General features: G+C 40.4%; 1 protein-coding gene across 1 annotated transcript in view; it reads right to left on the bottom strand.

The window, feature by feature from the left end:
- Positions 1-17,603, bottom strand: part of Pak2 (p21 (RAC1) activated kinase 2) — a 58,391-nt gene that overhangs the window by 23,766 nt on the left and 17,022 nt on the right. Inside the window, exons 2-4 of the mRNA XM_040750945.1 lie at positions 11,676-11,883; positions 1,750-1,850; positions 1,011-1,158 (exon numbers count right to left, since the gene is read on the bottom strand). Coding sequence (XP_040606879.1) covers positions 1,011-1,158; positions 1,750-1,850; positions 11,676-11,862 — 436 coding nt within the window. The 5' untranslated portion in view covers positions 11,863-11,883. The remainder of the gene's footprint in view (positions 1-1,010; positions 1,159-1,749; positions 1,851-11,675; positions 11,884-17,603) is intronic.

The raw sequence follows: 17,603 nt of genomic DNA, 5'->3' as shown, positions 1-17,603 counted from the left end.
TTTGGTTTAGTATATTTCCATAGTCTGTTGGGCAGAAAAATCACAACACCAGCATTTACACAAGCAAATTTACTCTATGTATATTAAAACTTAATAAAAATTAAATTTTAATTAAACTACTTTGTTACTCTGTATTGTTAAAGCAAAATTTATTGTTTATATTAGATACCTTTCCAGGAAATTGCCCACCAAGAAATGTAAAGCTATCATTCAAAAAATGCCAAAACTTAATGTTTCTTTTTTCTTTTAAAATGTCTGTAGATTTTAATACATTTTCTTAACATTTTCTCGTCAAATATAGTTTTTAGGATAAATTACTAATGAATACAGACTGATTACTATATTTACCCTACATTCTGATCTTTTCTCTTTTCTTTCCTTTTGGTTTTTCGAGACAGGGTTTCTCTTTGTAGCTTTGGAATCTATCCTGGCACTCACTCTGTAGACCATGCAAGCCTCAAACTCACAGAGATCCGCCTGCCCCTGCCTCCTGAGTGCTGGGATTAAAGGCATGTACCCCCACCTCCAGGCTGGTATGGAGGGCACTCTATAGACCATAGTGACCTTGAACTCACAGAGATATGCGTCTCCCATGTGATGGGATTCAGGGTGTTTTCCAGCACACCCAGCTGAGTAGGACAGCATTTTTCATTTCAAAGCCTGCCATTTATTTACATTAAATGATCATCTCCATTTTATCCCACTAACAATAACCATCTCTAGCATGAGCTTGTTAGACCCTTTGCCTTCTATTGCTGGCAGTCATTTAAAAACATCAAAGAGGAAAAGATTAAAAGAACAGAGCCAAAACTTCCACCACCTCCATTTCTGGCACAATGATGAGGTTAATATGACCTCCAGACACCCTGTTCACTACCTGGGCCAACCCTATCACTCTCTAAAGGCAGATTTATGCAGGAGAGCCTTCATTGTCCCAGAAGGGATCTTTTTATCCGGCAGGGCGTTGGCACTTTCCATTCCATCCAGCGCTCACCACTGTCTGGTCTTACCAGGAGGAGTGAAGCTCAGGTACTTCTGCTTCACAGTGTTAGAGTCATAGAACTTCAAGACATCCAGCACAGCCTGAGGGTTCTTCTTCTGCTCTAGTTTGGTAATGTTGGAGGTCTGCAACAGCCTCGCCCACTGTTCTGGCATGCCCTAACAAGAAGAAATTCATAAGTCAGTTATGATTTGAGTTGCTCTAATAAAGAACATTTTCATAGACCAATGACAACCAACTAATACACATAAATTTTAGGTTTTGCTAAAAAAGTTTTTCTAAAATATGTATTATTATTATTATCATTATCATCATCATCATCATCATTAGTTTATGTATGAATGTTTTGCCCACATACATGTCTGTCTATATAGCACGTGTTGTGGATGGTTTTGAGCTGCTATGTGGGTGCTAGGAATTGAAACCAGGTCCTCTGCAAGAACAAGTGCTTTTAACTATTGAGTCATCTCTACAGCCCCCCTATTTATTTAGTTTTGAAACCAAGTTTTAACTATATAGCTCAGCCTGGCCTGGAATTTACAACACTTCCTCAGGTGCCTTAGTATTGGAATGACAAAAGCATACAATTTTTTGTTTGTTTTTTTTTCCCGAGACAGTGTTTCTCTGTGTAATCCTAGCTGTGCTGGAACGCACTCTGTACAACAGGCTGGCCTCAAGTTCAGAGCAATTCCTGCAACCCTTCAGCACTGTTTTACTGTCATAAACAAACCTCAATTAGGTAAACTTACGGTGAACTCTCCAGTGACAGCATCAAAGCCAACATGGATGGTATGTTCAAAATCAGATGGAGGAGAAATCTCTGGCCGTTCTTTTTCTTTCTTTTTACTTCCTAGAAGGCACAGGGGTGGGGAGAGAAAACAATCTCTTTAAACAAGGCTAATTGTGGCATTTATTATCATGTTTGTATTTTTCCTGAAACTGATTAGAAATGAAGTTATTACAGAAGACTCTTCCGCTGGGAACACACAGCATGTATCCAGATGGAGGGTGCCTCCAAAGACATCTTAGGAGGCCGCTTAAGCAAGCTGAGTTCTTCCTAGTTTCCCTCCCTGCTCCTCCAACTTGTTTTTCTGGGACAGGGATCTCATTCTCCAGCCTACACAGGCCTCAAATTCACGGTAATTCTTCTGTATCAACCCATGGATAATACTGTTGCATGAGCCACCAAACCTGGCTTATACTTTCGTTTTTATAAGTTTGTAAATGTTACATCTTTAAATTGCCCAACTTTCTTATGATTACACTGTAAAAAATTTTTTTTGCAAAATTCTTGCAGCATCAGTACCATTCTTTGCAAATTCAAACACACCAATTCCTCCTCCCCCCGAGTCCTCCTCCTTTAATCTGTAGCTCCTAAACCCATGGATCTATTTCTGGATGCTCTGCTCTCTTGAAATCATCTATCATTATGCCAACCCTGTCTACCTTGATTACTGTCATCTTTATACAAACATTGAAAGTACAGTCTAAGCCCTTTTTTTTTTTTAACTTTTTTTCAAATCAGCTGAGATTATTTCAGGTCCTCTACAATACTATATGAAATTAAGAATATTTTAAATTTCTACAAGAAGCCTTCTTGTAGAAATCACTTTAGAGTTTATTGACACCTTGCCTTCTAATCCAGGACCAACAGCAAATCTCTATTAGTTAGGTCTTTAATTTCTCTCAGCAATGATTGCTAGAACTGGGAGAATACAGATACTGCCACTACTTTCATCATACTTGTGCACAAGATTACTTACTAATTTTTGATGCTACTAAGAATGGCAGCTTTGGGGTTGGGGAAGTAACTCTGAGGTAGCTTGCTTACCTAGCATGCTTGCAGTCTTGGATCTATCCCGCCAGAAAATACAATATAAAATTAACTCTTCAGGACTGATCTTACATCCAAAAACTCTCTTCTACGTACTTTCAAAATTTTGAGGGTTTCATAGGATATTCTATAAAGTAATATGCTGTGGTAAACTAAGGAAAAGTTTGCATGTTCTTTTTTAATCTGAATTATGTATTTACTTACTTACCTGCTTACTATTTAACCTTATTGAACTGGCTAGTCCCTAGTTACAACATAATTCAATAAAGGTGTTAACAGGAATTTTTGTGTTTTACTGATCCAGAGAGTTAAAACAGCTAGTGTTTTTTTATTTTATTTAGTTTTATATTTTTTGGTTTTTTGGGACAGGGTTTCTCTGTGTAGCCTTGGCTGGGATTAAAGCCACGTGCCACCACTGCCCAGCTATTTCTTAGTTTAATATCAACAGTCAATGTTTCTAGCTTGTCCTTATCAAATTTGGTATTTCAATTTCAAATTTGCGCAATTATATTAGAAATGAACATTGGACTATGTCAAATGTCTTTTCTATATCTACTTAAATGATCATTATGGCTTACCCTATATTACTCTGATTTTCAAATGTTTAATGAGCCTTGCAGTCCTGAAACAAACTCTATTTGGCCCTGATTTTTGTCTTTTTAATACACTGTTGGATTACTTACCACTGTTAAAACTTTACCAAGATTGTTCATCTATGTTCAAGAAATGTATAGCTCTCTCTCTCTTGTAATGTTTTTGGTTTGAAGTATCCAGGTAACTCAAAGCTCATTAAATGTGTTGGGAAACATTACCGCATATTCAATTTTCTTGAAATTGTATACAACTGGTAATAAATTCTTCCTTAAATATTTCACTGATTCACTAAAGAAACCAGGCAGGTCATAAATTTTCTTTGTGGAGTTTTAGCTATAAACTAAATCCAGTCTTCTTTAATCTTTTTTTTTTTTTTTTTAGTAAACTTTGGAGATCTGTATCTTTGTTTTGTTTTTAAGACTGTGTAGCTTTGGAGCCTATTCTGGCACTCGTTCTGTAGACCAGACTGTCTTCAAACTTGCAGAGATCCGCCTGCCTCTTCCTCCCGAGTGCTGGGATTAAAGGTGTGTCTCAGAGCCACCACCACTCAGCAGAAATCTGTATCTTTTAAGAAAAATTTTTTAGCAGGGCAGTGTCGGTGTATATTTTTAATTCCAGCACTTAAGAAGCAGAGGCAGGTGGATTTCTGTGGGTTCAAGGTCAGCCTAGTCTACAGTACATTTCCTAGAGGCTGTATTTTTGGCTGCTTTATTGATCATTTTTACAATCGTTTGAATGTTTTATTATTCTCTTTCATTTCCTGTGTTATGTTTACCTGTTTAAACTGTACAATCCAATGAATTTTTGTATATTCAGAATTTCTAAAACATTATTACCATGTAACTAGCATACTTTCACCATTTCCTAAAGAAACCCTGTATCCATTAGCAATTACTCCTTACTCTACTCTTGCCTTACTGTAGTCCTTCATCAAATAATAATACTTATATTTATGTGTATGTGTATATGCCTGCTTGAGAATACGTGACTGCTTGTGTGCAGGTGCCCTCAAAGGCCAGAGGAATCCACCAGGCGTCCTGAAATTAGATTCCAGGGAGCACTGAGCTGCTTGATGTGAGTGCTGGGGACCAAACCTGGGTCCTCTGCAACAGCAGCAGTACTCAGTGCTCCTAACTGCTGGCTCATCTCTGATCCTCATTTTTAAAAAAGTAAAATTGTTGTTTTTCTTAATGTGTATTAGTATTTCACACCTTATGTATATAAGTGTACTACTTATGTGAAGTACCCATGGAGCTTAGAAAATAGCATCAGATCCCTACAACTGGAGTTTCAGATGGTTGTGAACCATCCTGTGGGTACTAGGAATGAAACCCAGGTCTTTGCAGGAGCAGCAAACTCTCTTAAACACTAAGCCACGTCTCCATTTCCTGGGTCTTTTGTTTTTTTCATGTATATTTTAAAAATTTCCCTCATTCTATTTTATTTGCCCATTATTTGCAACATATAACTTTTCTTTTACAATTCCTATCTGGGTGTTTTTTGTTATTGTTGGTTTTTTTTTTTTTAACTCTGGGAGATTTTTCTTGATTATCCTCTCACGCCCCTATTGGTATCACATTTGTTCTATTAATTTTAAATAATGGTTTTCCAAGAATTATTTCTCATCATTCTACAATCATTTTTGTTTCCTCTGAAAATCCTTTTCTTATCTCCTGAATTTGTCATCCTTCCTCAAAGATCATGCTGTATACATGCACATGTCAGCTGGACTTTATGGCTTGTTGGTTTTTTCCTGAAGTGGAATGCTTTTTCTAAACTTGTTTAACAAAGTGACCTGATTTTTGGAGTCAGGTCTTGTTATCTGGCCATGGCCAGCCTTGACTGCACTTAGTAATCCAGGCAGGCCTCACAGGCATGTGCTATCTGGTGCTGCCCGCGGCTCTGGGTTCTAACGTCTGAACATGTTCTTCAGATGTTTGGTGACCCTTTGCTGTCCACTCTTAAGAGAAAAACATTACACAACTAACTGGGAGACAATCTAGATCAAAGATGAGGACAGGGCTCAGGGTATCTAAAGTATGTTCCACCAGAACACTCTGTTTATCCAGAGAAAAGCCTCCCAGTGTCTAGTGAGGGCCAGGACAGGCAGAGGAAAGGAGTGTTTACTCTCAACTTATCAGGGTTTGCAATGAGAATATATGTATGGCTGGCTATAGGGAGTGAAGCAGTGTGACTGCTGGGTAAATTCCTATGCAGATTTCAGCGGCTCCTCTCTTTTACCCTCCCTGTATTCTCTGAATCCTGAGTCACACGCTCCATTGTGCAATCACTCTCTACCCACTTGGGCAGGTAAGTTCTTTCCAGGCAATCTTCTCAGTGTGCTGAGTTCTTGGACACTGCCACCTTTCCCTCCCTTCACCCTTACAGTGACTTTGAACAGATGACTTTAAACTGACATTTTGGTTGGGTTTTGGGTTTGGCATATACTCGTGTTCCAAGTACACACAGTGTAAATATTTTTTAAAAATTGCAGTATCTTAAAACCCAAACCTGAAAACAATACAGAGAAACCCTGTCTTGTAAAAAAAAAAAAAAAAACCAAAACCCAAACCTGTTTAATTCTACTTGCTTTTCACAAGTACTTGCTGTATTTTAGTAGTCTCAGGGGGAAGAGCAAAGTGTTTTTTAAACAGAATCTGAATAATTGAAATGTAGTCAATACTGTCATGTTAACCAAAGACTCTACTGTGCTGCTGTTTGATAAATCTGCACATAGGTATGCTAGCAATGCTTTCCTTTGCTCACAAAGATGCTACTAATCTAGCACTCACAGGAAACAATGCCATTTTTTGACTAATAATGACACATTTCTGCAAAATGTCCATGCTTCTTCAAGATTCTCCAGGTACACACATATACCAACAGGATATGTGACAAGAAGGCAGGTCTCACCAATTGTGGAAGGGAGCAGAGGGAAAGGCAATTATTAAGCTTGCACAAAATTTTGTTGTCTTTACTATGACTCACAATTACATCTACCATAAGCAACCTTTCATCTTCTACCAGAATGACTTGAGTACTCTGAGGTCAGGACCTCTAGTCTTCTTTCTGTCCCTAAGCTTCTAACTCATTATACTGCAAACAGGAGAAAGTATTTGTTGGCTAAGAACTAACAGTTTAGTTTGTATACTAACAATTTAATTTTTGTAGAGATGACAGAAAAACAAAAGCATGTGTATTAAAAAAATATCTGTTTCTTCTTTTTAAAAAGTCTGTTGCAGAGGCTTTTCTCCTGTTACTGAAGGAACTTCATCATTTCCTAATGGGTACAACTGGGAAAAATGCCATTTTCTTATATGACCTTCATCCCAGACACCTAACCCAAAGTGGACATCAACTTCAGGCCACATGAGCCCTAGTCCCAACCTAACATCCCGGCCAACTGCTCCACAGGGTGACTGAGCTATGCAGAGTGAGTGAGTGAGCAGATTAGAGGGCCAGCTGGTACTGAAGGCTGGAAGGAAGAAGTCCCAGCTACACCAGAAAGAATATTTCATGAATGTTAGTGATGTAGAATAGTCTAGAGAGAAGCCTAGAAATATTAGTCCACTCAAAGGAAAATGGTGGGAACCAGGTGGCTCCATGGTGAAGCCGTCTGACAACCTGAGCTCACTCTCATGGACACACATTGTGGAAGCAGACAGACAGTTCTTACAAGGTGTCCTCCAACCCGACACATGCACCACAGTTGGCAGGCACATGCATGCACATATCCACAATAAATAAAAATCTTTGCTGTTTGTTTTTTGAGACAGTGTCTTCTGTCTGTCTCTTTCTCTATCTCTATATAAATACACATATATAGCGCTAGCTAGCTCTGGCTGACCTCAAACTCACAAAGATCTACCTGCCTCTGCCTCCTAAGTGTTAGAATTAAAAGACGTGTCACTTGGCCTAATAATAACAATATATTTTTTACAAAGTGTTTCTCTGTGTAGTTCTGGCTGTCCCAGAAGTCACTATGTAGAGCAGGTTGGCCTTGAACTCACAGAGGTTCACCTGTCTCTGCCTCCTGAGTGCTGGGATTAAAGGCATGTACCATGTATCCTTTTGTGTTTATTTTTTTTAATTAAAAAAAGTGTTACAATATCCTAAAACTAAAATCTGTTTAATTCCACTTAAATTTCACACATACTGGCCATATTTTAGTAGCCCCTGGATGAGGATCGAGGCTTTAGAAACAGCATCTGAGACAAAGATCTGAAAGCAAGCTTTAGAGTGAACATGTGCTAGACAGACCTGCTCTAGAGATCAGCTGCAACTCTAGATGCCAACACTGGGCAAAATAAATAATTATGCAAGACACCTAGTTTTGGAGAAGAAATCTGTTCATGTTTAAATATAAGTCAACTTCCCACTTTTGCCTGTCAAACATAACAATCTATAAGATACAAACAACAGGTCACTTGATGAGAAATAATGGACCACAGAAATTTGTTTGAATCACCTCTGAAACCTAGTATATAACAAAACAGGAGCAGCGGGGGGCGGGTGCTTGAGCCACATGCTGACATGGAATCTTAAGGCCACTGTCTTTTTCTACATTTGACCCAGCTGGAGTCACAGTTAACAGCCTCATGTGGGGCTAGGCTTGGGGGCTCATGCCTACAATTCCAGCACTTGACAGAATGAGGCACAAGACGGCTGTGCATTCCAGAACAGAGAAGAGGAAAAAAGAATACTTAAATGGAAGACTCCTCAGTTTCTAGTCTAACAATCAGTGATGACATCTCCAAATTAGTGAAACTACACTTGCTCCATCACATAGAAGAGTTATTTATTCTAAAGGAAGTAGGTCAAGTATAGCTAGCATTAGTATTAATTCTGGATTTCTGGACAAGAAAGGATGCTTACATGTATCTTCATAACTGATATGAAAAGTGCACACAGGATGAATTATCGGGTCTAATTGCCTCCATTGATGAGCAATCAACTCAACACTAGCTGTCTGACTAGAGCCCATAATAAACCAAGACAAGGGCTCATTGCCATTTCATTATTAAAACCACTAAACTGGCTAAAGCTCCTGCAAAAGCCTGACAGTTTCCAAGGTAGTTTTAGATCTCCAACAAAACCTCATTTTTATATGGCTACAAGTCTCCTGTACCTCAAGTAGAAATGTGGCCAGCTCTTGCCCTGGTTTAAATTCTGCAATGGTTCCTCAGGAAACAGGAAAAATCCAAGTTCTATAGCACAGAATACAAGGCCCTTTGTGACCAGATCTTTCCCCACTTTCCCCATTTCTGCTGTGTGCAGTTCCATGTGGATATCACACATGCCTGTAATTATCATGTGCCCTCTGTTTCTAAATCACATTGGCCTGCATTCAGCCCCATGAGTGTGTGGCCAGGTATGGATGATTCTTTTCTAGGCATAGAAAACACTGTTTTTTTTGTTGTTGTTGTTTTTTGTTTTTCGGGACAGGGTTTCTCTGTGGCTTTAGAGGTTGTCCTGGAACTCACTCTGTAGACCAGGTTGGCCTTGAACTCACAGAGATCCGCCTGCCTCTGCCTCTGCCTCTGCCTCTGCCTCCCGAGTGCTGGGTTTAAAGGAGTATGCCACCACTGCCCCAGCTTGTTTTGTTTTCTGAAACAGGGTCTCATTCTGCAGCTCTGGCTGGCTGGCCTGGAACTCACAGAGACTTGCTTGTCTCTGCCTAAGTGCTGGCACTAGGGACTAAAGGTGTCGCCACTACTTCCAGCCCTGACAGACCCTTCTTAAAAGAAGACATGTTGAGGCTGTATCAGTTCCTTCTGACTATGACAGAACATAGGACAAAAAGTTACATTACCACTGAAAAATAAGAAAGATTTTAATTTCAAATCATAACTGAGTAAGGATTTCAGAGGAATGTATCCTCCTACGTTGTCAACCTTTTCTCTATGTATGTGAGCATACTTTGGAGACCAGAGGCTTACACTGTCTTTATCATCCTCTTCCTTATTTTCTGAGATAGTCTCTCATTGGACCTGGAAGCTCATCAGTTGGCTAGACTGGCTGGCCAGAACCCTTGGGATATGACTGTCGTCCTCCCTCCTAATGCTGGGGTTACCGGTACACACTGCACATCTGGCTTTCATATAGGTATTGACCTTCACTCTTGCAGAACAAGCACTTTACCCTCCGAATCCCATCCCATATTGCCTCTTTTTTTTTTTAATGTGTGCACGTGGTGTGTGTTTAAATAAAAGGACCATTTGTGGGAGTTTGTTCTACTTCATTATGTGGGTGCTGGCACCTGAACTCAGGCTTCTACATTACCATTCTTATACCAGCAGTATCTTAGTTTTATGTTCTCTTACTGTCATGTTGCACCCACAACCAGCAACCAAAAAAGACGAGTGCTTCCTTAGGCTCAGCTCCCCTTTCCCACTTATATAGTCCAGGATTCCAGCCAGGGAACAGTGCCACCCACAGTGGGCAGGTGCTCCCTCCCATCTTGCTTCTAGATCAAGCTGACAATTGAGACTAACCATCATGAGGATGTACCTCAATATCACTGCTATAGTTTAGAAATGGCTTATTCTCTAATGGTTCATATCCTAGAGGCTTGATTCCCCAGTCAGCAGTATAGAAAAGAGTAGGGTTCATGTTCTTTGAGAGAGGTAGAGGCAGGAGGACTACCAGTCATAAGGCCTATCCCACTACATAGAGTTTGAGGCCAGCCTCAGCTACAGAAGAATGTCTAAACAAAAATCAACCAAACAACATCAATAAAAACAGTACAGAAAGGTAGTTGGAACTCTCAGGGAAAGGTCCTCATAGGAGGTGATGACCACCTTCAGAATCTATTAATGGTGTCAGTGAGCACAGTGATTTTTTTTTTCAAGACAGGGTTTCTCTGTATTGTTTTGGAGGCTGTCCTGGAACTCGCTCTGTAGACCAGGCTGGCCTCGAACTCACAGAGATCCGCCTGCCTCTGCCTCCTGAGTGCTGGGAACTTTTTTTTCAAGATTTATTTATTATGTATACAGTAGCCTGCCAGCATGTATGCCTGCATGCCAGAAGAGGGTGCCAAATCTCATTACAGAGGGTTGTAAGCCACCATGTGATTGCTGGGAATTGAACTCAGGACCTCTGGAAGAACAGTCAGTGCTCTTAATCTCTGAGCTATCTCCCCAGCCCCCGAGCACAGTGATTTCTGAGGGAGCAGATTCCCACAAAGGGTGACTGGTCCTTCCTGATTCTTCTTCTGGGTTTGAACATTCCCATGAGCAGCTGGCTCCTCTCCTAAATCTTTACCATGCTGTGACACTGACCTCCTCAGATACCAGGGTTGTGCTGTCTTGGAGTTTCTAGCCATCAGAAGTACAGACAATATAAACCTCTTTTGGGGGAGTGGGGTGAGGCTGAGACAGCTCACTGTGTAGCCTTGCATGACCTGGAGCTTAGTACGTAAACCAGACTGGCCTCAAACTCACAGAAGCCACCCGCCTCTGCTTCCTGAGTTTTGGGATTACAAGTGTGTACCACACCTACATAAAGTACCTGGCCTTAGATTGCTAAAGCCACAAAGAATAGAGTAAGGCAATCACAAATCTCACTAATGTCAGGAAGCTGTATAAAGTTATCAGAAAGTGAAGGTGAGTATAGAAATTCAGTGCCTGTAGCAAGCACGCTGAACATCAATCACACTTTAATAAGGTCGTCTTGCTAGGCATTACAGCACACCTGCAGGCAGGAGGACCAACTGCTTCGGCTACACAGTAAGACGCTGGATGAGCAAGTCTTGTTTTTCTTCTGTTTTAGAGACAGGGTATCCCTGTGTACTCTAGACTGACTTTGAATTCCTGAGTTCAAGTGATCCTCCTACCTCAGTCTTCCAAGTACTAAGTAAGGGTTTGTGCCATCAAGCCCACAAGAGTTTGTTTAGCAGTGCCTCTATTATTATCAGCATCATGAGTTTTTTTGTGTGTGTTTTTAAAGATTTGTTTATTTTTTGTGTTTAAGTGTTTGTATGTGTGTATGTATGTGCACCACATGTACGCCTGCTGTAGGTGGAGGCTGTGGATGTCCTGGGATTGGAGTTAGACAGTGCCACACTGCCACGTGTGTGCTGGGAATCAAATCTGGGTCATACTCAGAAAGAGCTGTCAGTGATCCTAACTGCTGGACCTCTCCAGCCCTTAAGTGTTTTCTTAGATCTGTTTATATTCACCATAGAAGACATTAAGAGGAAACACACCATAAGCCAAGTGTGACTTCTGAAATAACAGCAGCTGTTACCTTTTTCTGTGCCCGAGAATATGGAGATGATTTTGTTCCTGGGCTTTTTTTCCTCTGGAACAGAAGGCAAAGGTTTCAAACTGTGATTGGCCGATAAAGGATCTTTTCCTCCAGTGCTAAAAATGGTGCTGCTCATTCGCACAGGAGGTGCTGGAGGCTTGTCTTCTAGTTCTCCGTTATCAGACATGATTTAGAATTATCAAATGGCCTGGAAGAGAGGCAACCCCCCAAACATTCAATTAATAACGAGGTTAAAGACAGCACAGACAATACCACAATTACCACTACCACAGCTGTAAATTAGGAAATGTGATCCAGCTAGTAACATTAGCAAAATTTGGATAAATAAATGATAAAACAAATTTGTTTTAATAAAACCAATCTTCGAGCCGGGCGTTGGTGGCGCACGCCTTTAATCCCAGTACTTGGGAGACAGAGGCAGGAGGATCTCTGTGAGTTCGAGGCCATCCTGGCCTACAAAGCGAGTTCCAGGAGAGCCTCCAAAACAATACAGAGAAACCCTGTCTCAAAAAAAAAAAAAAACTTCACTAAATAGCCAAGAAACAATTGAATAGTGTGTTCACACTAACACATTACAAACAATTTAACAAACAATTCTGAGATGATTCCAAAATAAAAATGAGCATGCATATAGTCTACTATAATTAAACCAAGGTGAGATAAATAATTTAAGTAGGTCCTATAACAAGCAACGATATTGAAACAGTAATTAAAACAACAACAAAACCTTTCCAACCAAGCAAAGTTAGGCCCAAATGAGACATCTACTTTCTCAATTTGTATTTCAAGACAGCACTTCAAGTCTTCGTTAGAAAGAGATGGTCAGTTTTCCTACACTCTAACAATAAACACACCAAGAAAGCAGGGAAACAACCCCACAACTGCACAATTACTTCAAAATCAAATAAAAAACAAAACAAAAAACCTCACAAAACAAAAGAAGTATTAGACCTCTAAAATGAAAACTTTAAAACATCAAAGAAATTGAAGACACTAGAAGATGGAAAAACCTCTCACACTTTTGGATTTATATAATTATTATAAAAATGGTCACCTTACCAAAAGCAATCTACTGATTCAAGGCAATCATCAAAATCCCAATGCCATTTTTCACAGAAACAGGAAAAATAAACCAGGCAGTGGTGTTCCATGCCTTTAATTCCAGCACTTGGGTGGCAGAGGCAGGTAGATCTCTGTGAGTTTGAGGTCAGCCTGGTCTTCAGAGAGAGTTCTAGGACAGCCAGAGATACACAGAGAAACCCTGTCTTGAAAAACAAAAACAACCCCCCAAACCCCACTATATTGAACACCCTCCAAAAGAAAAAGAAAATCTTAAAGTCCACATGGAAGCACAAAATACCAAGGGAGCCAAAATAATCCTTAACAAAAATAAGAATCCTGGAGGTAACACCATACCTGACTTTAAGTTACACTATAGAGCCATGGTAATAAAATCAACATGGTACTGGTACAAAAACAGATATACAGATCAACAGAATAGAAGACCCAGATATGAAATTCCATAAATACAAACACCTAATTTTTGACAAAGACGTTAAAAATACACATTGCAGAAAAGGTAGACTGCCTCTTCAACAAAAGGTGCTAGGAAAACTGGATATCCATACACAGAAGAATTTGATACTTAACTCTCACAAAAATCAACTCCAAATGGATCAAAGATCTTAATGTAAGAACTGAAACTCTAAAAGTGCTAGAGGAAAAACCATTCAAATACTGACAGAGGCAAATACTGCCATAGGATGTTCTGAACAGGTCCCGTAAACTCTGATGAAAACGCTAGAGGAAAAACTAAGGCAAATACTCAATACTGTTCTGAATGGGCTCCACTTGCTCAGGAAATAAGGTCAACAAAGACAAATTGGACATCATGAAATGAAAGCTTCTGCTCAGGAAGGAGATAGTTAATCAAATGAGAGACAGCAGGATAACAAGGGGAAACTTTGCTGCTATATAGCTTATAGAGGTTTACTATCAAACAGGGTGTGCTTGTTGTCATCTACAAAGCAGAACAAAACACCTGAATCTCCCCCCCCTCTCACACACACACACATACACACACACCCATCATAAAATTTGAACTAAGTTTAATATTTTGTTTTGTATCTCTTGCTACCCATGTGATCCATGAACTGCCTGATAGAATATACAAAGAACTAAAGAAACCTAAGTAACAAGAAATCAAAACAGTCCGATCAATAAGTGGGCTATGAAATTGACAGTTCTCAAAAAGCAAAACCCAGGACCAGAAGAGTGGCTTAGTAGGTGGAGGTGCTTGCATCCAGGCCTGACAACATTTTGATAGCGCCCTGTAAGGTGACAGGATGCAAACTGAATTCCAACCATGTCCTCTGGCACTGTCACATTCACAAACATAGGCACACAAAATAAATCTGAAATACAAACAGCAATAAAGAATAAACCACCAGGGAAATGCAAATCAAAGTTAGAGTGAGTGCCAGGACAGCCTCCAAAGCTACACAGAGAAACCCTGTCTCGAAAAACCAAAAAAGAAAAAAGAAAAGAAATGGAGTTCAAACAGAGCCCTTAAGCATTTACTGGTAGGAGTGTGAACTAGTAAGGCCAGTGGAGGTTTCTTCCAAAACTAAAACTGTTAAGACCCAGTTATATCACTGATGCTTTTACCAACAATCTGCAAGTCAGCATGTCAGAGAGATATTAAATGGCCAGTGCACTATTCTGGAGCTATGCTATGGCAGGAACATAGGCATCCAACAAGAGGATAAAGGAAATCCAGACAATATGTGACTTGGAAGTACAAACGTCTTAAGGGACAAATAGAAGTAATGAGATAGGCAAAGAAAAGGAAGCATAAGGCATTGTGGGGAATTAAGGCTCAAACACAACACATACTTGCACTAAAACTTAAAGAAGGGCCGGGCGGTGGTGGCGCACGCCTTTAATCCCAGAACCACTCCGGAGGCAGAGGCAGGCAGATCTCTGTGAGTTCGAGGCCGGGCTGGACCGATAGCCTCCAAAACAATACAGAGAAACCCTGCCTTGTAAAAACCAAAACCAAACCAAAACAAAACAAAACAAAAAAAAAACCTTAAAGAAGGGGTGTGCTATGGATGCAAGAATCAGTCTCTGAAAATCTGACACATGGATCTGAGTACAGCACACCCAAGAATCAGTGTGGCTTTAATGTCAAGACTCCATCTGTCACCTTGTAACGTTTCCTTCAGATATACAGGTGACATACTTCCCATAGCTAACTTGGAGAAATTTTTAATCTCATTTACAGACAAGTATGGATACATATTCTGTCTTTTTTTGTTTGTCTGTTTTTTTCTTTTCTTTTCTGAGACAGGGCTTCTCTGTGGCTTTGGAGCCTCTCCTGGCACTCACTCTGTAGACTAGGATGGCCTCGAACTCACAGAGATTCACCTGCCTCTGCCTCCTGAGTGCTGGGCTGAGATTAAAGGTGTGCGCCACCACCGCTCCCTATTCTCTTTTATATTTAAAATGTTTTTCCCAGTCTCTTTTGTCTCTGTTTTTTTAATCTTCCTGTGAGCGTGTGAGCGTGTGTGCGTGCGTGCGTGCGTGTGTGTGTGTGTGTGTGTGTGTGTGTGTGTTTTTGTGTGTGTGTGTAGGCCACAGGGCAACTTCAGGTATGAGCCCTTGCCTTCCACCATCTTGTGAGCCAGGGTCTCATTTACCGCTGCACATGCCAGGCTAGCTGGCTCATGAGCTTCTGGGAAATTCTATCTTGTTGTAGGAACACCAGGGATGTGTGCTACCATGCCTGGCTTTACATGGGCTCTGGGGGTCCAAATTCAGATCTTTACATTAGTTTGGCAAGTGCTTTATCCACAGAACCATCTCTCCAGCCCTATTTTTGTAGGAATGCATTTGCTCTTTTCATTGTGCGGATACTGAAGGTCAGGCTCAGGGCATCAGGCTTGGAAGCAACTGAGCCATCGCACCAGCTCTCGTCTGTCTTATTAAAACAGTGGGTTACAGCAGTAAAATAGCTCTACCTTACACAAATTCTGATATGAAAGTATGTATGTTGGAAAACCAGACAACTCCTCAGTAAATAAGGTTTTGAATGGCAATTGGATAGTGATCTTTTGTGAAGAAACCCTTGTTTATCTAGAATAAAAAGAAGGCTACTACATCTACATAAAAAATTTTAAAAATCTTTATTTCTTCAACTTAGCTCAAATTCTAGGACTTGGAGAAACACAGCTATAATTTGAGAACAACTGAGATGCAGACATTATTTCCCTCTGAATCTTGCAACTTTTATTTCTTTCACAGAGTATGTCACAAATGCTACTTGTCCTGGTACATTACTTAGACATACATTAACTGCCACATTTGATATGTGAAAGAAATAACCCACCCAAAAATAAGAGGCTTACTAAAAACCTGCACACAGATCTGATCCTAGGACCCTATCCAAGTATCCTAGCTCCTTCTTCCTCATGCTTTTCTCTTTGCTAATACAGTGTACTGGATAACTTTTGGCATTGAATTACAACTATGACAATTAGTCATGATTTATGTCATTTTCCTCCCCAACACTTCACTCAGACCAAAGGGCAAGGGCTTTGCATGTCTTAGACAGGAATGCTGACTGACTCATGTCGACCATATTCTATCCCCATGAAGTCTACCCTTCCTGAATGTAGTAGTCATTTTCTCACACAGCAGTTCATCAGACACAAAGCAAGCCGTATTAACGGGATTACCTTTGAAAAGCTTTGTACTTGCCCCTCACAACTGACTTGTGACCTTAGTCTCCTTCCTACAAAGCAGTCTTTTGTACATTGCTTCTACTGACAGTGCTAAGAGCCTGAAAAGTCCCTATTAAGGTCGTGATAAAATTCTTTAATCTTGATATTTTAGACAATAACAATAGGCATAAAAACAATTCACTGGTGATATAGCTTAGTTGGTAGAGCGCTGGGTTCAACCCCAGTACTATATAAAACCAGACAAGGGGATGCATGCATCCTACCACAGGGAGGTTGAAGACAAGAAGTTCAAAGTCATCCTTTGCTGCTTAAGGAGTTGACACCTGCCTGAGATACATGAGACCCTGTCCTAAAATCAAGCCAAGCCAAATAAACTTCATGACAAAATAATGTACCCTGCATTCTGTTCTATCACTACTTAAAAATGACATATGAAAAAAAAAGCAAATAAGTAGTGCCTCCCCCCAATCTATTCACTTTTTGCTACTTTTCAGTGACAAACAAGTAGGCGAAACAAAAAGTGTGCCCAAAACACACTATACTCTTTAGCAGGCCCATTGTTTAACTGTGACGAGCCTCAAGCACAACAATTACTCAATTGTGTACTGAAGAAGACCAGGGGTACTTAAATACACGGCAGAAATAAAGGAGTGGTGTCTGGAACCAGTCAGCCCAACTAGTGGCATAGCAAGTGAAAAACCGCATTACCGAAAAACATGGTAAGAAAGTGGAATTCTGGTTCAAAACTTTACTTAAATTTTATGTATTTTCAGTAACTTATTAATGTGGTAACACTGACCAGAACTCTAAAAGCTGATACCATTGTACCCCAAACCTTAAGAACCACAGTGAGCTAAGTACAGATGACAACATACCCAAACTACCTGCAGGTGCTGCCACAGAGACAGACTTCCAAACTGGAGAGGAGGCAGTGTGTCCTGTCCACCTGATGAGAGCACCAGGCAGATCATCAGGCTAATACAGCAAAGCTCCAAAGCAAAGAAGTGAGGCAGACAGGACTTGTAAGAAAGAAACAAAGGCAGTCGGGCGTTGGTGGTGCACACCGTTAGTCCCAGCACTCAGGAGGCAAACACAGGCGAATCTCTGTGAGTTCGAGACCAACATGGTCTACAAGATCTAGTTCCAAGACAGCCTCCAAAGC

Source organism: Mesocricetus auratus, unplaced genomic scaffold (genome assembly GCF_017639785.1).
Source record: "Mesocricetus auratus isolate SY011 unplaced genomic scaffold, BCM_Maur_2.0 Super-Scaffold_100008, whole genome shotgun sequence".
Lineage (NCBI taxonomy): Eukaryota > Metazoa > Chordata > Mammalia > Rodentia > Cricetidae > Mesocricetus > Mesocricetus auratus.
Note: the sequence above shows the minus strand (reverse complement) of the source record. Positions and strands in the feature narration are given on the sequence as shown.